Source organism: Pogona vitticeps, chromosome 3 (assembly GCF_051106095.1).
Source record: "Pogona vitticeps strain Pit_001003342236 chromosome 3, PviZW2.1, whole genome shotgun sequence".
NCBI classification, from domain to species: domain Eukaryota; kingdom Metazoa; phylum Chordata; class Lepidosauria; order Squamata; family Agamidae; genus Pogona; species Pogona vitticeps.
The window spans coordinates 90,416,632-90,437,324 of NC_135785.1; the positions used below are offsets into that span (position 1 = coordinate 90,416,632).

The window sequence follows — 20,693 nt, forward strand, 5'->3', positions numbered from 1 at the left end:
GGTTTGACTGAGCCTGAACAAAACCTGGCTCGGGGCCTGCCTGCCTGCCTGCCTGCCTCATCCGAGGCAGCTGCTTAGGTTCCTAGCTGCCAGTTCCTTTTGCACCCAGATCAATCAGACACAGCTGTCCAACAGCTTCAAAACAAAACAAAACACCTGGCTTCAGTGTTCTGTGAAGAATACTTGAAAAATTATGTTGCTTGGAGCAAAATCACAACACAACAGCCTCTTGCAATGTGAAGCTGAGATGATTTGCATGGTCCTTCCCCTGAAATTCTTTATACACTGGAAGTTTTGAACTACCAGAACTGACAGGTGGCTGCCAGCCTTCCTGCTTGAATGAAACAAAACAATGGAATGAAAATTTTTTAAAAGCCTTTATTGGTACAAGTAGTGCCTCTTTTTTGATTTTGCAACCACAAAAATACTATTCTGAGTTTGCAGTCCTAATGCTTATACTGTATGAATCTTACCCAGCTCCTATCAAACAGAAATGGCTCCATCTGTTTGCTTGTTTGTTTTTCCTTTTTCCTGCATTTCATCTTACATTTCATTCACACGGGAAGATTGGCAGCTGCCCTTTGGATGCACATAAAGAGCTTGATTCAAAATTTAGCAGTTTAGCTGTCAGGGTTTGTTAACTCAAAAGTAGGCTTGCACAGTTTCTGAAATATGAAAAATCCCCTACCTGCAACCACAGAGGGCTTGGGTTTTTTGTTTGTTTGTTTGTTTTCCATACACATTAGTCAAATGCTTCATTTTCTGGATTCACATGACCGTTCTATAAGGGGACATGTTGAAACGAATATTTTTAATGAGTGAAGCATCCCAGTATTGCAATTTTTCGAACATTAGATTTTGAGAGCCTTCTTCTGACATTGATCCAGAACACTAATGAATGTAATGGTAGCATGTTAATTCTGAAATGTTTTATCATGCTCTGATGATGATGATGATGATGATGATGATGATGATGATGATGATGATGATGATGATGATGATGATGATGATGATGATGATGATGATGATGATGATGATTATTATTATTATTATTATTATTATTATTATTATTATTATTATTATTATTATTATTTTGCTATTCTTGTTTGCCCATTGGAGAAATTAGGAGACTCAAGGAATGATGGACAAGAAATTGAGGCTAGAAGAGCAGTCAAAAGAGAATGGCTGTTTGCAGGAAAATAGAGCAAAGAGCTAGGGGATACAGAGCTAGAATGTCTAGGAGAGGTAGTGATTCTGTACATAACTATGTACAGAATCCGTACATAACCGTGTTTAATAACTATAGTGGTGCCCCACTTAATGATTACCCCGCTTGATGACAATGTTTTTGCGATCACAAAACGATGTTTTAATGGGCAAAATCCGCTTTATGACGATCGGTTCCCTGCTTCAGGAACCAATTCTTCACATTACAACGATCAAAACAGCTGATCGTTGGGTTTTCAAAATGGCCGCTGGCTGTTCAAAATGGCTCCCTGCTGAGTTCAGGATGGATCGGAAAATGGCCACCCTATGGAAGATCTTTGCTGGGCACTGAGGTATTTCGTCCATTGGAATGCATTGAACTGGTTTTCAATGCATTTCAATGGTCTTTTTTATTTCGCTTGACAAGGATTTCGCTCTACAGCAATTTTGCTTACCCTCGTCAAGCGAGGCACCACTGTATAGATTATGGTCCTATAAAGACCACAGGAGTGGCATGGCATGTATGAATTTCCCCAAAGTAAAGCAAAAAAAAGTAAGCACATCAAGGCACATCAGTGCTAATTGTCTAAGTGTGAGTAATTTAAAAGCTGTATTTGAGGGAGTACACAAACACATAATTCCCATTAGCAGCCTGAGAAACTTACCATCATACTCTGGTCTCATCTGTGTGCCAATACCAAAAAGCCTTACTGCGGCAAATTTGGTGCAAGTAGAGCAACATATCTGTCATGCTTTCTTGGAGGAGGCATGGAACAGTATATGCCCTTCCTACTTGGCTTTGAGGACCTGCCATGCTGCTGCAGGTTAGGGTGAATTTCATCTCCCATTACAGGCCTGCAAAGAACATTTCCCCTTGCCATTGCTGTTAGTTGAACCTATATGTAAGTGGCTTCTTTATATAAAGAAATTGCCTTCACTTCATCAGCCTCAATGGCTTCTCTTTAACAGTGCAGTGGCAAAGCCATGTGAGTTGTAGATACACTTGTCTGTGTGGTTTAAAGTAGATTTGATCTCTTCCCCCCACCCCTGCATCCCCTTTCTTTTTGTGAATGATTTGTACATATGTATGACTGCTGTGCTTTCTTTATCAGTTCTAGGATGAAGCCCCCACTGAGCACTCTGCAATCTGAGTCAGCACCACAAAAATGAGCATGCACCTCCCACCACCCAAATCCTTTTATGTCAACTCAGAATGTAAATGTTGCCTCTTTAAGCTAGACTGTTTATTCTAACAGAGATTGAGGATTAGCTCCTGACTGCTCGGCAAAATTTCACCCCCTTGGAATGGAAAAATAATAAAGACTTTAGAAAATGATTTTTAGTCTATGAAGGATAAGAAGTATCTGGCAGCAGTGCTGAATTCAATTCTCCTTTTTATCCATTCACAGATGCCTCACTGCAGGTTCTTGCTTCTTGTAGTTAATCATATTTTTGTTCATTTGGTTGTTTATCCTACCTGTGGTCAGCCTTGGTTCCAGGATGCTGTCTGTGGTAGCTTTCCATGACCTGGTGCCCACTGAATGTGTTCAACTATGATTCCCATTGTCACATTGATACAGGTTCTAGTCAAACGGATCCTCAGAGCACCAGGTTTGTGCAGGGCTGGTCAGGAGCAACACTTCTGTAACAGCGGTGTAAGTAAGTGTATCCCTCAACAGAGCCTGGCATGCTCGGGTTCAAAAGCTTGGCGTGCTCTGGTCCATGGGGTCACGAAGTGTCTGACATGACTTAATGACTAAACGACAACAACGTCCCTCAACACTTGAAGGAATTAAGACAGTTTTACAGGAATCAATCGGCCCACCTCAAATATTGGAATGGAATTCTGAGCCATCTTATGGTATAGCCTGCTGTGAATAGCAGATTTGTTTATATATTTTTTTTCATTCAAGAAGCACACTCACCGTCATCATGGCAGTCTTAGAAATTAACCTCTTGGGACATGTGATTGGGAAGTTAGTATGTTCGGAGTAGTGGCACTAGCCATGATGGCTGGGGGATTCTTGTAGTTGTGGTCCAAGAATGTAGCTTTCCAAGATCTATTTTGGATTTATGTGGTGAACAGTTTTCCAGAAGAAATCACTCTTTCTCCGACTCAAGACAAAGACATGGATGATTCCATGTTGGCAGTTTTTAATGGGCAAGGACCACTGGAATATTTCCATTATGGTTGCTCCCCATCTACTCTGGATTCTTGTATTCTGGATATCAGCCTGTTTAAAGCTCTTTGCAATGGTACATGCATTTTCATGCTGAAATATAAAGTGAGTGTGAAGTAGCCATCTTCAACCTGGTGCCCTCTGGATGCATTGGGCTAGAACTCTTGCCATTCCCAGCCACCATTCAGTGTCCCTAGCCAACACAGCTATTCTAGACAGGGACTGATATGAGCTATAGTCCGCCATCTGCTGGGTAGCTCAGGTTGGGAGTTCAATTCCCCACTGTGTTTACTTGAGCAGGACTGGACTCAGTTGTCCATAGAACTCCTTTCAGCTCTGTAGTACTAAGATGACAGTGGCAATGATTTTCCTCATCTCTGGAGGGCCCCAACCTAGGGAAGATTGCTGTGAGTTCAAAACAAGATGTGACCTGGTTGAATATTAAGTAAAGAAACACTACTAGCCTATAGGTCCATAAAGGGTATTGCTGAGAGTTCTAATAAGAGCAAGAAAGATGATGTTGTATCGTGGTGAGAGTATATAGGGAGATGTCACTTCAAATCCCCATTCACCCATGAAAATCACCGGGTGACCCTGGGCCAGTCATGCATAGACGCACTCTGTCTCAACCTAACCTACTTCACAAGGTTGCTGTAAGGAAGGCACAGTATTAATCTGTTAAAAGCTGTCTCCTTAACAACTGGTCTCTTGTCAAGGGAAAAGCAGTAAAACCAGCATTTTGAATTAGCTTTTTCATTAAAAAAGATCCAAGGGTGTTGAGGGATTTTTTTTTCTTTGCAATGCATTAAGTGGAAAGAAAGCTGAATCAGTGTGGCATTGGGGGTGGGTGGGTTTGCTCTGTGTCTTTGTACAAGGCAAATGTGATGTTGGAAGAGAGCTCTGGGTCATCACCAGAGAGCAGAGATCTGAAGTGTCAACTGAGAGATGAAAGCCACTCCTGCCTCCCCTGCTGTGTCTGTCTCATGCCTCCTGACTAAAAGTCATTCTTCAACAGATTTGAAAAAATATATGTTGATGCAATATTGATATGGTTTAAGAAGATCAGCTTTGCTCAGCTGGCTACCCTTCAGATGCAGCCTAGTACAACCCCCATAATCTTCACCAACATCAACATCATCACTGATGGTAAGAGAACAGTTCCTGTGGCAACTTGGAAGGAGTATTCCAGACTCAGCAGGAGAAACAGGACAACTGATTTTATATTGGGAAACAGATTTATTCCTGCCTAGAGTCCAGCTTTAATGTAAATTCTTTGACTTTAGGCTTCCAAGTCTTCACATAGTTTAGTAGTTATGCACCAGTGCGCCTTGAACTCAACACCATCCATCCGGGGCAGGGGGATAACCTAACAAGGGCCTCTGCAACACTATGGCAGCCTTATCCAGCCAAGCTCCCTTCACATGTGTCAAGCTGTAATTCCTGTTACTACCTGAGGATGATGGAAGCTGTACTAGAACATATCACGCTAGTGCACGCTTAGGGAAGCCTGGCAGCTGGGAAACCCTTCTTCTTCAAAATAGCTGATAGATTCAACCATGCGCTTTCCCCATTCAAACAGGATTATATTTGGAATGGGTGAAAGGAGATTACTGGTGGGGAAGCAGTAAGAGAGGAGAAAAGGTATACAACCAGAGAATCTTCCACATCAGCATTGTAGTATTGTTGAGCTATGTCACTTCATGTTCATACAAGGATGCTTTAGCACTTCACAAATAAATATGCCAAAATGGCATGTAAAAATGCATAGTGTATGAATAACATAAACATGGTAGTAAACAAGTTTGTTGCTCTTTGCAATAATTATTTCTCTCTGTGTGTGTGAACAGTCAGGCTCCAAATGTTCTTATACTGCAATTCCCAGAAGCGAAAACATTGGCTGCGCTGATGAGGCTTCTAGATGTTGTACTCTAAGAATATCTGTGGCCCAAGTTTGAGTACTACTGTTCTTAGATTATGACTGCATACACACCAGTGTCCACTTTCCTGTATCCAGTGGTGATGCAATTGTTTTCCTGATTGCCACATTCTGCTGGGCACAATGCTCATCATACTTTCTAAAAAGTAGAATTGGTACACTAAATTAAGGTGTTTAAAGGGGTGAACTCAAAATAGAGCGAACCTTTGCCACCCTATTTAAAAGGGTTGAATTGGAGCAGCCAGTACCAATTCAGCAGTGTCACTTCTGATTTTTTTTTTAACAAATGAAAAGCTTACAGTGGTATGGGTAAGATACCTTTCAAACTTTTCTCTTTTTTAAACCTTTGAAAGCTGCTAACTCTGGTGATGTCTCAGCAGAGAATTGTGGTGGTATTTCATCTTTCTCTCTCTACCCCCCTCCAATTTAACATAGGATTGTTCCTGCTATATCACTGGGGCTTCCGTTTTGGAAAGGTGGCGGGGGTGTGTGTACAACTCCGCAAATCCACCTCAACTCATATGGCTTGCTGATTAGGGGTTTCTCAGGGCTTTAGTCCAAAATGTCTCCTTTACACGCTCTGCACTATAGAGAACCAGGGAAGAAGCCCCATCTTCCTGCCCACATTGTAAGCCACTTCTATTCATTTTGATATTGGCCCAGTATTTTCACCACCATATATACATGCACAAATCAAGCATCTATTAAGTGAAGAAATAACAGCCATTTGTGTATGACGGAGACCACCCTTTGCCTGTCACGGTTATGCTTTTCAGGAGCCTTTTTTGCTGGACAGCTCCGTGAGGCTCCTCACTTGAAATGCAGTTTAAAGATTGGTGGTTCACGCTATTACCAAGTGCGGAAATAGTTATAGCCCCATTTGGGCACTAGATCTATTCAGGGTTGCCCGTTTATTGTATTTTTAATCCTGTCCTTTCCTCAACAGGTGGAACTCAAATAGGAGAAATAACAGAATTAACAATAAAGTGAATAAAACAGTGCCAGCTAAAATCAGAAGGAATAAAAACAATTAATAATACATTAATTAAATGGATCAGTTAGTTTACAAGGCTAAAAGAAGAGGCAATACTCATCAGGATTCAAAGTGCCTTTGCTGGCCACTCAGCCTAATTGCCAAAGGGTCTATTTGAGTGGACAGGTCACTGCTGGGTGGGAGTGGGAGTGGGCGAGCAGGGAGAGAGCCTGCTGAAGCCTCCCCTGCAAGGGAGTTCCACAGTCTGAAAGCAGCCACTGTGCCTGTCAGGGCCAAAAGAGAGGCTCCCGTAAGCATCTCAAGGTAGGCAGTTTCTGTGGGAGGATATGGTCTGGTCTCAAGATGCTTCTTAAAGGCAGCCCCACACAGAGTGTGTTAGTAATCCATATGGGACGCAAGAGAGGCGCGCATGGCCATCCTCCTGTTAGCCGTCTCCAAGGATCAGCACAGTTGACTGAAACCAGGGTAAACTGTGCAAACGCCTTCCTCGTGAGCACTGGAACCTGGGCACTCAGGGGCCCTCAGGGCTTAATTTGGGAGTGAACCTGGGTTTTCAGAGGGAGCATTAACCTCAACCATCACAGATTGGGGGCCTTAGTGCCTCGTTTTTCAACTGACGAGAAGTAATTGTGTCTTTCTATTTTGGCTTGAACTTGTTTGCTGTTATCCTGTGCGTGATTGGTTTTACCCACAGTCTGAAAACGGGGACCCTGGTTTCCAAGTTTTGACTGCATCATAGAAAGGTGGGGACTTTGTCTGCTCAAGGCAGAGGACAGCTGGAGATGCTTATGTCCCCTTGCCTCACAGAACAGTCAAGAGTGAAGGGCCAGAGAGTTGGGGGCAAGAATTGCACGCAGGACCTTATGGGCCCAGCGACCTCAAGGCAGTTGACACAGCTGCCTTCCTCCCTACTTTATCCTCACAAAATCCCCCGTGAGGAAGGCCGTTTGGAAAAAGAGAGTGACTGGACCACTCACAAAGGGGCTCTGTAAGTTTCATTGCTCAGTGGGGAATTGAACCTGGCTCTCCCAAGTCCCACTTCAGCACTCTAATCACTAGGCAACACTTGCTTTGGAGCTTTGGCCCTGATATAGTCTGTTTGCCCTTGGGAACCTCTCTTAGCACTGTCTCGAAGAAGCCATCACAAGATGCTGGCATGACTTCAGGCATGGAAGAGAAAGAGAAGGAGGCAATACAGTCCAGTGAGCAGCCGTTTTGCTCTGCTGGATTCTCTCATAATCTTTCACCTCTCTCCTTGCCTGGCTTCTAGAGATAAAGCCTTTGGCCCCCAGCCAGATTCTACAGGGCTCCTCTCTGTGGTGGGACATTTTCTGGGCTGGACCTTGGTTAATTACTTTTTATTTATAGTAGCGGCAGCATTTGCTGTTTGTCTTGCATTAAGAAGGAACTCAAACTGTTCTATTTTTAATGTCCTCTTCTACCAAATTATTGCTTAAGAGGAGAAAAGAGGAGCATTTACCAAGGGCTTCACAGAACCTTTATAAGAGCCTTGTAAGGTAGGCCAGTTCTGGCACCTTGCAGCTGCAAATGATGAGGCAAAGGTGCTGAAATGAACAAATCGTAGATGGTCCATTGAGGTCGTGAATCAGTAGCTGATTAGTTCTGCAGCAAAAACAAGTTCCAACTCTGTGTGTAGTTCTTATTTTCCATACAAAATTTTATGTGTTAGTCACAATGTATGTGGCTTGGCATGATCATCATGGAAATTTATCAGATCATTGATCATTTTTCACAGCATTGGTTGCTGCTAAAGGGGAACAGGGGAACTCACCGCACATCATCTTTGGTTTTGTTGGATATTGTGGCTGAGAGAGAGATGCAGGCACTTATACCATAACCAGTTACAAACCACCAGTGCTTATTGTGACAGTGCTCCTAGCTGCACACCTCCAAGTGAGTCAAGAAATGCAAGTGGCTGTGTTGATTCATTGCCACGAACCAGTTCTAGCTGTTTTTCAAGGTTAAAAGGTTTGATTGCTTATTCAAAACCGAGCCACCCCATAAAACCTGCCATTTATTGCTTAAATCATTGTGAGCCACCTTGAGCCCCCTATGGGTAGAAAGGCAGCATATAAACAAACAGACAAATTTCTACAGATTCACTCACAATATAATGTCACAGAGAAGAAATCACATTGCTACATCAGCTACTGTAATGACTGCTGCTATATATTATGGGAGAACAGGGAAGCCTGGGGTGGGGATGGAGTAAGGTTTTTGTCCTTGCTAATCAGACTGTTCTGTTGCTTTATCCTCTATGCACTGGTTCCACTATAATGTTGGATGTACTATTACCATTTTTAATGGCAGTCCTACAGCCTTCTGCAGACTGGCTTTTCCCTAACTTTAGGATTGCAAACCCCATCATCCTTTGCTGGGCTGATGGGGCTTGCAGTCTCCACACATTTGAGGGAGGATGGGGTTCCAGAAGGTGGTGGCAGCATATTAGTTTTGCTGTGAGGATGACTGCTGATCTGCTGATCTGCCCTTCTCTCTTAAAAAAAAAAAGAGATTATTTTGATGCTAGTTACGGTGTATGAGCTGACACAGAGTACAATATCTGAAAAACACTCTTGCTTCCAGCGTGCTCCTGGTAACTCTCTGGCTCAGCAAACACAGTTCCCTTTGGTAGAACGGCAAGGTCGGACAGTGTCTCCTTCAGTAGTTTGACCTCCCGAGGGAGATGCTGTCTCCAGTGACCTCCTCTGTCAACAGCCCCCTCCGGAAAGAGGATTACGCAAGCAGAAATGGCCTGGCCAGAAGGGCTTTATTTAACAAACAGGGACAACCTGCTACTGCCTCTCCCAGTATTGAGGTGTTGCACTTGTTAGGACTTGCAGCTGTGAAGTGAGATGGTTCTCCTTTTGTGAATCAGTTTAGAGCTTGGATGCTATGTTTTTGGACTCCAGTGCCCAGAGCCCACCTGCTGTCACGCTGGCGAGAAGACTTTGGGAGGCGTAACCCCCAAAATGAAACTGTTCCAGTTCTTGGTGCTGAAATAATAAGATGTATTTACATACATTTGATGTCCATATTTGGATTGTTTCCTAACTTCATAACGAAGCAGTGAGTTTTAAGGCTGGGAACTGTTCTTTCTCCTTGTGTGCACATGACCACCATCATTTCATCATTACATTCCTCGCTTCCACTAAAACTGAGTTTCCTAGAACATCCAAAAAGTGGGATGTCTCTGCAACTAGCCAGGATAATTGTGTGTATAACTGCTAAATAAGAGTGCAATGACCATCAAAGGTGCTGGAATTCAGATACGACCTGGAATTATTGCCTTCTCTCTGCCTCTCTGGCTTGCGATCCAACAAGCCAGGTCTGTGTGTGTAGAAACCAGATCTGCTTTTCTGAACTGGGGGAAGTAGGTTTCAAGACCTCTTGTTCAGCGTGGATTTCAGTCTCGCCCAAATCCCCTGCATTGGAACAAAGATCTGCTTTCTGCCAGTCAAAATATGTTGGTCAAAGAGGTTGCTCACCATCCAATTTTCAAGGATCCTTTCTCCCCTGCCGTGTCTCCTAAGTCACTCCATTCACCAAAATTCTCCCCCTTCTCCCCCATGTAGCATTTTCAGAGACCGACAGGGCTGCCATGGGGAGGGCCTCCCGGGAAGCTTGCTTGCACATGCCTGAATTGAGATCAGACCTTGTGTCTTTGGAAGCACTTTGGGTCAGCAATCCTGCCATTCTCCCCCCCCCCTCCAAGATCCTTTCCCATCCTTACTTTTTTTGCTTGCTCTCCCGGAGCTGCAGGTGGCTGTGAAGTCTACCAGTGCCACCACTTCCAGTTGTGCAGCCGTGTTTGTTCCTTTGGCAGATCCGCCGCAGAGTGGCAGGGTGTCAGTTTTGACAGTGGACCACTTCCCTCCAGTTGGGTTGGGGGGATTGTGAGAGAAAGGGGGAGATGGGCTTAGGCTTTATATTGCTGCCTTTTGGTCGGTGCTATTGAAAATGCCCCCAGTAGGAGCAGAACAGGCGTGGAAGCCTTCAACCTGCCGTGTGAGCAGAGAATAGATTGGCCGGCCTTGCGAAAAGCCACCGTTGGCAGATGGGATGGACAACAGCTTTGATTTTTTGAACAGTGACGTGGCTTCATCAGCCTAGAAGGACTCCCCACCCCTCCTTTCTCTCCCATTTTGAAGTTCCAGCTGTGCTGGGCTTGGGGGACAACGATGATGGTGAGGGGAAGGATGTAGCCCAAGGTGTTAGAGGACAGATGAAGAGCTATTGCAAAGGGGCAGACATGGGGAGATGATTGGCCTAGCTTGTAGGAAGTTGGAGGAAGACCCATCCCAGGAGAAATCAAAGACAGGGGGGAGGGGGCAAACATGATGGAGTGCCTAAGGTCAGTTGTCAGGAAAAAATGGTCCCATTCAGAATTTAGCACACCCTGATGAATGCCAGAGACTGTGGCAGGATAGCTGGAAAGGGGTGGTAAAATTTGCTTATTCCTTCGAAACAGACCTGACTTCTGATGGCACTTTGTAAGAGGGGGCGGGCAAAATGCAACACTCTGGATGGTTTTGGCCTGTTAATTCCCAGCATTCCTTTCCATTGCCTCTGCTAGCTCGGATGATGGGCATTGAAGTCCAACAGTATCTGAAAGGTAGCATTTAGGGGTTTTCTCTCCCAATTGTGATATGTGTTGATATGGTGGTAGTAAATACTTTGGGGAATGTATTCACGAAGGCAAATTCCCCTTTGGGGAATGTTTGTTTGTCTGTCCTTTACTGCACTAGGTTTTGTTGCAGCTGTTCTCTCTGTTTACAACAAGGGTGAGCAAAGTGTGCCCCTCCAGGGGTTGTTGGGACTACAACTCCCAGGGATCATGGTCAGCATGCAAAATGGTGAGAAATATTAGGAGTTACCATCCAGTAAAATCTGGAGGGCTATATGTTGTCCACCCTGATTTAGAGAAAGGACCTTTGGTTGAATCCCCAGCATGGCTACTTAGGGCTAGAAGAACTCCTGCCTGGCGTCCTTGGAGAGCAGCTGTCTGTAAGCATCAACAATATTAGGCTGGAGAGACTAGTGGTCTGACTCAGCATAAGGTTTGCTGCTCTCATTAAAGAGGCAAGTCACTCTTTAATGAGATTGGTGGCTTACCTTTACTGTAAAGGCACACACAGTTCTCTCCTGTGTATGCACCTCTTTTTCACAGCCCTCAATTATTCCCTTATTGGTTTTTCAAGGAGTGCTTTCAAATGGGATGGGAAATGGTAGGGGGATGGGGAACAAATTTGTGCTCTAGCCCTCTTTGCAGGCTGCAGAGAGCTCAGAAATTGTCCTTTTGGGGGGGGGGCACTTCAAAGAAGTAAATAGGAAGTGCCAGAACAAGCACTACTGGTTTTATGCGTTCTCAAAGGCTTTCATGGCTGGGATCTGATGGTTGTTGTAGGTTTTTCAAGCTGTTTGTCTCCAAAACATGGCCAAACAGCCCGGAAAAACCTACAACCACCACGACTGGTTTTCTTTGATCTTGTTTTACTGTGGAGGAGGAGACTCTGGTGTAAAAACCACTGCTCCTAGTGGGCTCAAGGCATAGAAATAGCCAATATTTTGTAAACAAATTTATAAAAGCATTCCTTTCCTTGGAAGGACCATGGGGATCAGTATTCCACAGAAATCCCCTTGAAGACCCATGCAGCCCACAGGGCACAGTTTATCCACCCTATTTTACCCCAGTGTGATAATGGTCTGCAGAAGCATTTTGGGGAGTTAGTTGCACAAAATGTGAACCACATTCACCCCAGTGGACTTTCACTACTGTTGGTGAAATGCACTGTATCAGTAGACCCGTCCTGGATCAAATCAAAGCTGCATCTAGTCCAGCATCCTCTTTCCTGCAGTGACCAAGCAGATGTCTGTAGGAAGACCACAACAGAAAACAAGTGCTGTGGCACCCACCCACACTCATGTTTCCCAGCAACTGATATTCAGAGGCTTGCTGGTAACCCAGAACCATCATGGCTGGTAACTACTGGTGGCATCTTCCAGTACTTGGTTCAGTTAGTTTAATCTACAGAGTAAACACTGCTTTCTGTAGCATGTCGGATCTATACATGGATGGATGTCTGAACATATATTTATGGGGGGGGAATACAATACAGTACTGCGTAAGAAGAAATACAGCTCTGTATTATTTGGGAGTTTGAATGTGAATGCTCTGATGACTAAAAAGCTGACTGCAGAAAGAGCATGGATGAATCATTGATTGCAATTAGTATTCGGTGGGCAGCACAGGTGGTTGGATCTATAGATGTCAATTTCCAACATATTCCTCTGTGGGTGTTATTTCAAGGGAGTTGGTTCAACAGACTAGCGCTGCAATGACTGTTGCCAGCAAATGGTCTCAATCATGCCCTTCCTTTGGCTTTTATTTGCTGAGGCAAAGGGAGAAATAATCAAGTGTGTTTGCTGCCGGGAATGTCAGGGTATGAAATATGATGTAGAACTCCAAAAGTAGTCTGCTGAGACGTTGCTGTTTGTGCCCCAGAGGCAAAAGAAAACTGCTGGAGGAAGACTCTGTGGCTTAATAAATGCGCTGAATTATCAGCCCTTCTTGTGATTTATATTCCTTACCATCTGAATATGCTGCTGTTGTTGTTACAGGCCAATGACTTAATGGATGCAAATTGGGGAAACAAAACAACAACAAAAATTGCATTAGCGGGATGGTTAGTAAAACATCATTTCTGGGAAATGAATCCTGACATTACAAGGGAATCATACAGAGGAATGAAGAGGGGCTGCTCTGCCTTCTTGGCATTAATGCCCACCTCTGTGTACTGCTCCTTCACATGCATGGGGTATTTTACTTCTCTTTTTCTCTCCCTTTTTGTTGTTTCTGCTGCCCTTCTCCTGCGTTGTGAATTCTCCAGGAGGTGGAGGTTAGTACTGACTTTTTAAAAAATGTGTTGGTTTTAACTTTACAAAAGCATGTATGTAATCTCCTTTTTTTGTTTTGTCCCTAGCAAAGTTCCTGCACCTGGGTTTGGGTTGATTTTGAATGACGTGCTGGATGACTTGAATGTGGTCCATGAAGCATTGTACCATCCATCTGTTCATGGCAGTTTACCTGTTTCCCCCTCCACTCAAAAAAAGAGAAACGGATGCCTCTTTTGACTCCGAATAGATTGGCCCTCCCTATCCTGGAGCTCTCCAGTGTGGTGTAGACTACACTACCCATCATCCCCAGCCAACAACCTTGCTGGATGAGCATGCTGGAAGCTATCATCCAGTTCATCTGGAGGGCATGATGCTGGAAAAGCCCAATACGGATACTGGAGTGGCATAAATTGAGTTTTGCTACAGGAAGCTCCCTCCACTGATATCAAGGACTGAACCGAAGAGGTTCTGATAGTTGAATGATGAGCCAAATGACAGGAGTTGCCTAGTTTCGACAGTCATACAGTGCAGCTCTTGCTCGATTTTATAACTCCTGATTGCAAATGCATTAAAAATGTTTCTCAGGCAAAGAGTCAGAGAGAATGGCATGTTTAGAGCTTTCTCTGACATTCTTGTTTTTTGCTTGCAAGGAGATGAGGGAGTTGCTTTTTGTCCCAAATATAGGAGAGCCCTCTACTGCTTTCCCAACTACAGGCTGAAGTGGTATAGTCCAGGAAGAGCTATACCAAGTAATTCTCCTGACAGAGTAGCTTAGTTCTTGACAATGGCAAAGCAGTATTGTTCAGAATCCTTACTCCAGAGTAAATGAAATCATGTAAATCGCAGTGGCAAATTGGAGCTAATTATTGACGTGCCAGTCAAATGCCAGACTGAGTAACAGTCACACAACTCAGCCCATGACCAGGCACATAACTGGAAACTTGTTCATTAGCTGCCATTTGCCACTAGTATGATTTCACCGGGATAAAGTCCAGCCAGGATTCTGGATCTGAAATATGCCAACCTTCTGCCTCAAGCACCACAGTGTTCCACACAGACAACTTTCTGTTGTAGCTCAGTATCATGTGAATGAGCTTTCTATTTGACCCATGCAAAACCAGATCATGCAGATAGAGAAAAGAGGGAAATACAGTTCATTGAACTGTTTCCTTGAAGATGACTGAAACAGCAGATACATGTATATATCCAAGCCAGGTCCAGAACTTGGAAAAATTACTGTTTTCAACTATGGCAGTGCTGGCTAAGGTACTGTGAGAGTTGAAACCTTTAAAAAAGATTTTTCCAAGTTCTGGCCAACCCAAGTTGTGCCATGCATACCCATGCTCCCCAGTCTTTTCAAGTCACAACTATATGAGTCTGCTTCAAAGCAATTTCTATTAAGGCAGAAAGGCTGCTCCTATCTGTAGTTATAGGGCACTGGAATGTGACACATCTTCAAGGATCAATACTTCCTTAAGGAATTTCCTGTTTGAAGCAGAGTTTGTGAGGTTAATTTTTAAAATTAATTTTAATCCAAAAAGATGCACTGATAGTGCCAATGGTGGGAAAAAAAACCCTTCTATGTAGGTTAATGTCATTATAATAACAACATTTAAAAAGTAATTTAATTTTCCTCCTTCTCAAATATAGCTATGATAGTTACATTTAGTTACTTTTTGAAAATTCTCTGAGTGGTAACAAATCACATGCCTTTCCTACAAAAGGCATGCTCTTCCCACTCACCTTGGCCTTCCTTCGGTGCTCACACAGAACTGCAGAGTACACTGTGTGACATTCCCCCACATGATATCCTTCCATCAATATTTGGTGAAGCCCCAGCCATGCAAGAATAGCATAACTAAAAAGAAAGACACTGTTGCACCCCAAAGGAAGTGGACATTAAATTACAATTGTAAGCAAATGTAGTTATGCATGTTAATTACAAAGAACTAGTTATTTGCAAATAGTTGAATCATATCTGTTGTCTGAAGCTAGAGACCAAATCCTGTCCATGTCCATTGGCCACCCCACCTCTGTTCGCTAATATCACTTTGAGAAGTATCAGCTCTTTGGTACAGTGGGGTCTTGACTTGAGAACTTAATCCGTATTGGAAGGCGGTTCTCAAGTCCAAAAGTTCTCAGGTCAAATCTGCATTTCCCATAGGAATGCATTGAAAACCATTTGATCCGTATCTGCTCTTTTCCATCCATAGAAACTAATGGGAAGCTGCTATTCTGCCTTTGACCACTAGAGGGGGATATTTTGTTTCTTTTTTTTCTTAGGTCAAGAAAGGTTCAGGGAAGGCAGGGAAAATACAGTCCAGGCAGTCTGAAGACTCCCAATCCACTCTCTAAACGCTGGGAGGAGTGAGGAAGCAGACAGGCACCCTTGTCACTGGCCAACAGTTAACTGAAAGTTCAGATTTTGCACTTTCCCTGCCTCCCACGTGGTTTTTTTCAGTTCTTAACTCAAATCTAAGTATGTAAGTCAAGTCAATATTTTCCTATGAGAGTGGTTCTTAAGTCAAAATGTTCTTAACTCGAGCCGTTCTTAAGTCAAGACCCCACTGTACTGCCATCTCTGAGGTCAATTCATCCGCAGATCCTATTTAGAAGTCTCTTTTCTCCTTCATAGTCCTTCCCAGTCATTAAGGCTGTGTGACAGCTAGTGCAAATGTTGCCACAGCTTGCTTCTAAGTGGCAATAATGGTGTGAGGAGAGGAATGTGTAGTGTGATGAATGATCACAGAAGCTGCCTGTGTTTTTTCACCTTCATGTTCCTGTCACTTTTTGTATATCCTGAGTCTCTCATTGCATCGTTCATGCCAGTAGATTTTGCCTGTCAGCATTTGCTCACACTAATGTCTATATTGGCTCTCAAAATATGTAGCTGACAGCCTGTGGTATTTTGCTGCCTGAGGTAAAACAGCAAGTCATGGTATAGGATAACGAAAGTCAATCAAATTGTTTTGACACCTGAGGCAGAAAGTCCTGCAGCCAACTCTCTCCACCTCCCTGGCAGTAAAAATGTGATAATAATACAGGACATTAATAGGCAATCATTTGCTGCTCTATCATGATACCTCAAATCCAATGCCTTGTTTTGTCTAACAGTGGGGCCAGCTCTAGTCTTGAGAGTGCCATCATTGTTGTATAAATGTGAATCAGAAGGGTTTGCGGTCTGAGAGATATATTTGACCATAGCAGAAGAGTTGCCCACCTCCTTTCTTACCAATAGTCTGAGACAATATTTACTAGGCCCCTTTTTGTTTCATGGCCGAACTTTCTTGGGAAGTTTACATCACTTTTTGTCATGGCAAATTCCCATATTGTAGAAAACAAGTGATGGATACTTTCAGTTGTTTCAGCTGGTTTGCTTTGACAGGATTGTCCTCCTCCATGGAAGTTGAAATTGGAAAGCCACCTTGAGGTGGCATTCCAATTTTTTAAAACCTAGAATCTAGGTTTTAAAGGTCTAGATCCTAGATAGGTTGGCACCAAGCTGAGAAGGCTTTTTTTGTTTTTTTTTGTTTTTGTTTTAGAGGAAAGATTGCTGAGAATTGCTGGCTTTTCTCTTCATTTTAAAGCAAGACGGTAATCTTGTTTCCCAGGGGCTTTGTCATTAATCCACTTTTCTTTAGTTTTTCTGGTTGATAGAACAGGTTTATTTCTGATTGCACAACACTTGAAAGGAGAAAATAGTTCCATTGATTTGCAATCGGCCGCTAACTGTTGGTTGCTTGCCAGATTTGGAAATTACACACACACACACACACACACACACACACACACACACACACACACACACACCCCTCCCTTTGCAGAGGGATTTTTGTTTTATTGTTGCCAGTGGCTTTTATGTATTCTAATTTTTTTGCTGTATCAGTTTTAACTTTATCTTGAGAGGGATATGCCTCAAAAAGCAGCCTAAAAAGGATTTTAATAAATAAATAAGCTGAGGAGGAAGAGGACTGCATTAGCAGACTTAGTTCAAGAGCCCCAGATTTGTTGTCAGTTGTTAATCAAATAAATTAAACAGCCAGATAAATAACCCCCCACCCCGCAAAGCAAGGATAGGAAATATTTTTGTTTGTTTGTTTCTTGTTGCCCAGGGAGTTTCCTGGGCTGCATGACTGTGGTGGGTCTGAGCATGGCGATGCTGTCAGATGCCATTTCCATTTTTACTCTCAAATATACACTTCCAAGGATTCTTCCTTAGCTTATTCATGAATATTACTGACCGAAGGCTCAGCAGGGAAAAGTTTTTATCTTCACTCACCTGTGGATTGGAAGCAAGAGCTGTGCCCTGCTGGAGGAGAACTGGTGGAGGCTGGAGAGAGGCAGAAGGTCTCAGGAGGAAATGGCTAGGCCAGATGGGGAATACCTGCTGGCTGATTCATAAAGCAGAGACAACCAGTGCTAGTGTAGACAATACCTTTTCTTTGTATAGAATAGGGAACTATAGAAGATGCAACTTTTCTTAGCCACCGATCAGTCAAATAGCTGAGCTCTTCTGCAAAACATAGTGAAGAGGATAAGCCCAACATAAATTATTTGTAGGGATGTCTTATCCTTCTTATAACAATATTTTGATTTACTTGGAGTTCTGAGCAACTAGACTTTTTATGCTGGCATTTTCTACTGCCTAAATTGACAATTAATTCTCTTTTTCTTTTCCCCGCTAGGATGACTACATCAAGAGCTGGGAAGACAATCAGCCAGTTGATGAAGGTGAGTTTTCTTGTTACTGAAGCTTATCCTTTAAAGAACTGCTGCCTGCTGTCAGAAAATAGCCGAGGCCTTGTTAGCACCAGGTTTTCTGTCTGCAAGTCCATAAACATGGGAGCAAATCTTAACATGCATAGCTTGTCTGGCCTTCTTCGGTGCATTTTGAAAACATTTTGATGTGTCTAGAAGCAAGAATAATCATATCAATATATAGGTAGGTTTGAAGAGGTGGGTGAAACAGGGATATGCCTGTTTCAGTTTTATTAACCATCAAAATGTACTGGTACAATTCAGAAATTGCAATTCCTCTTCATGGTAAAGGTTATTGGCTTCCTTTTTATCTGACACTCCCACTATCTGGTAAGAGGATGACTGCAATTTTAGCTCTGAGCTATAGTAGCTCCCTCTGTTTATCATTCTCTCTCTCTGCCTCCTCCATTCCACCCACCCTCCAATTCTAATATGTATCTGAGCCCATTTTCTTGCTTAACTGCAGTGGATAATGAAGAGAATTAGGCAGCCTGTATCCTCAGCTGAGCAAAGGATGTGGTGGCGCTGCGGCTTAAACCGCAGAAGCTTCTGTGCTGCAAGGTCAGAAGACCTGCAGTTGTAAGATTGAATCCACACAACGGAGCAAGCCCCTGTTGCTTGTCCCAGCTCCTGCCACCTAGCAGTTCGAAAGCATGCAAAATGCAAAAAAAGAGAGAGTAGATAAATAGGTACCACCTCGGTGGGAAGGTAAACGGTGTTCCATGTCTAGTCGCACTGGCCACGTGACCACGGAAACTGTCTACAGACAAACGCTGGCTCTATGGGTTGGAAACAGAGATGAGCACCACCCCCTAGAGTTGGAGTTAGACTGAACAAATTGTCTTTATCTTACCTATCCTCAGCTGAATGTGAATTCTGATTTTGTTCCACGTGTTTAAGCTAATTACAATAGAATCCTACACTCATCTGTTCCAAATTACGGCCTATTCATTTCCATGGGACTTCCACCCAGACATGTATGTAGAAAAGGAGTGGGGATGTGTGTTTCTTCAGTAGCCAGCTTGCTGGGGGTGGGGAGGCAATGTGTATCTTGCATAAATGTAAACCTCCCAGAGATGCTGTAAGTGCTATGGGGAGGTATATATGCAGCACATTTTGTTTTGCTTCACTTTATGGTGGAGTGTATTCCCCATCAGCCCCAATCCAGCATGCCCAGTAGTGGGGGATGATGGGAGATGCAGTCTCTCAGTATAGGGAGGAATAGACATTCTCCATCTCGAGTCTGTAGGATTGCGCTTTTAGCCTTTATTCCTGTTAGGTAAGCTTGTTGCATGCCAGTAAGCAGAATTGATTCTGCTTTTTGCAAGTGATAGAAATAATCTCCTTTTTATGTTCCAGGAGTCTGCAAAATGTTACAAGTGGTAGGTTTGGCTTCCTTTGTTGCTGTCATTTAATTGCTAGTTGAAATCAATATCTCAAGACTTGAGGCATCACAAGCAATTGATCCACAAAGGTTGGGTGAATGTGTGCTGTAATCAAGAAGGAGTTCATGGAGCAAAAGTGAAGGACTGAGCTTTGAATAAGTTTACAAATCATACCAAGAAAAATTGGGCAGGGCTATATTTTCCCACAAGGAATAGAATACAAGAGCAGATAACATAAACTGAATTCATAGAATTGTAGAACTGTAGATCTGGAAGGTATCTCAAAGGCCATCAAAGCCAACCCCTTTGCCCAAGCAAGATATCTGCAGGAAAGCGTCCCTGACAGATGGCCATCAAATCTCCAGTGCAGGGGAGTCCAGCGCCTTGCAAGGCGGTCCATTCTATGGTTGATCAGCTTTTACTGTCAGAAATTTCTTCCTAATTCTTTCTATTTGAATCCATTTGTTCAAGACCTGCCCTCTAGAATCAAAGAGAACAAGCTTGCTCTATTTTCTACTTGGAACCGCCGTTCCGATACTTGACAAGGGTTGCCATGTCACTTCTTAGCCTTCTCCATGTTAAATATATCCAATTCCTTTGACCATTTTTGTAGAGTCCCTTTACTGCTTCAGTCATCCTGTTTCATATCCCAGCATGTCAATATCCTTTGTAAACCGTGGTGCCCAAGACTCTCATGGTGTTTCAGGTGAGGTCTCACCAAAACAGAATAGAGTGGCTATTATTTTCCTTGATCTTGACATGGTATTTGTGTTAATACTGCCTAGATGTGCATTTACTGCAGTTGTTTTGTGTTGCCACATCACATTTTTGACTTACGTTTAACTTGTGGGCTGCTCGGGCACTTGGTTTTCTTTCATAGTTACTACTGCCAAGCCAAACTGTTTAGGCCAGTTTCCTGGGGAAACTCATTTTGTTTGTTTGGCCTGACTCTCCAATCTGTTAAGACCATTTTGCATTGTGATGCTGCCTTCTGTAGTATTAGCTGACCCCCCCTCCCCATCTCCCAGTTTGAAGTCAGCTGCAAATCTGATGAGCCTCCCTTCGGTTCCTTCATGCAGATCATTTATAAACATGTTGAAGGATGGTTGGCCCAGTCGAGAACTGATATTTTTAGAGTCCCACTTGTTTTAAAACATTTGTGTCCCTCTGCTAAAGTTTGGAGTAGGAACCTCCTCGGGAGTGGTAGATTTGCTTGTCTGGTGTCAGCTGAATTTTAGATGAGCTGCTTTTTTCTTTTTGAAGGAGTTCAAAATTCCATCTGAATTGAAATGTCACTGTCAAATATGAATATGCGCGTT

The 20,693-nt window shown here is 43.3% G+C and overlaps 1 protein-coding gene across 1 annotated transcript in view; it reads left to right on the forward strand.

Moving 5' to 3' along the window:
* Positions 1-20,693, forward strand: part of SPOCK2 (SPARC (osteonectin), cwcv and kazal like domains proteoglycan 2) — an 83,157-nt gene that overhangs the window by 37,212 nt on the left and 25,252 nt on the right. Inside the window, exon 2 of the mRNA XM_020783134.3 lies at positions 17,917-17,962. Within this exon, the coding sequence (XP_020638793.3) occupies positions 17,917-17,962 (46 nt within the window). The remainder of the gene's footprint in view (positions 1-17,916; positions 17,963-20,693) is intronic.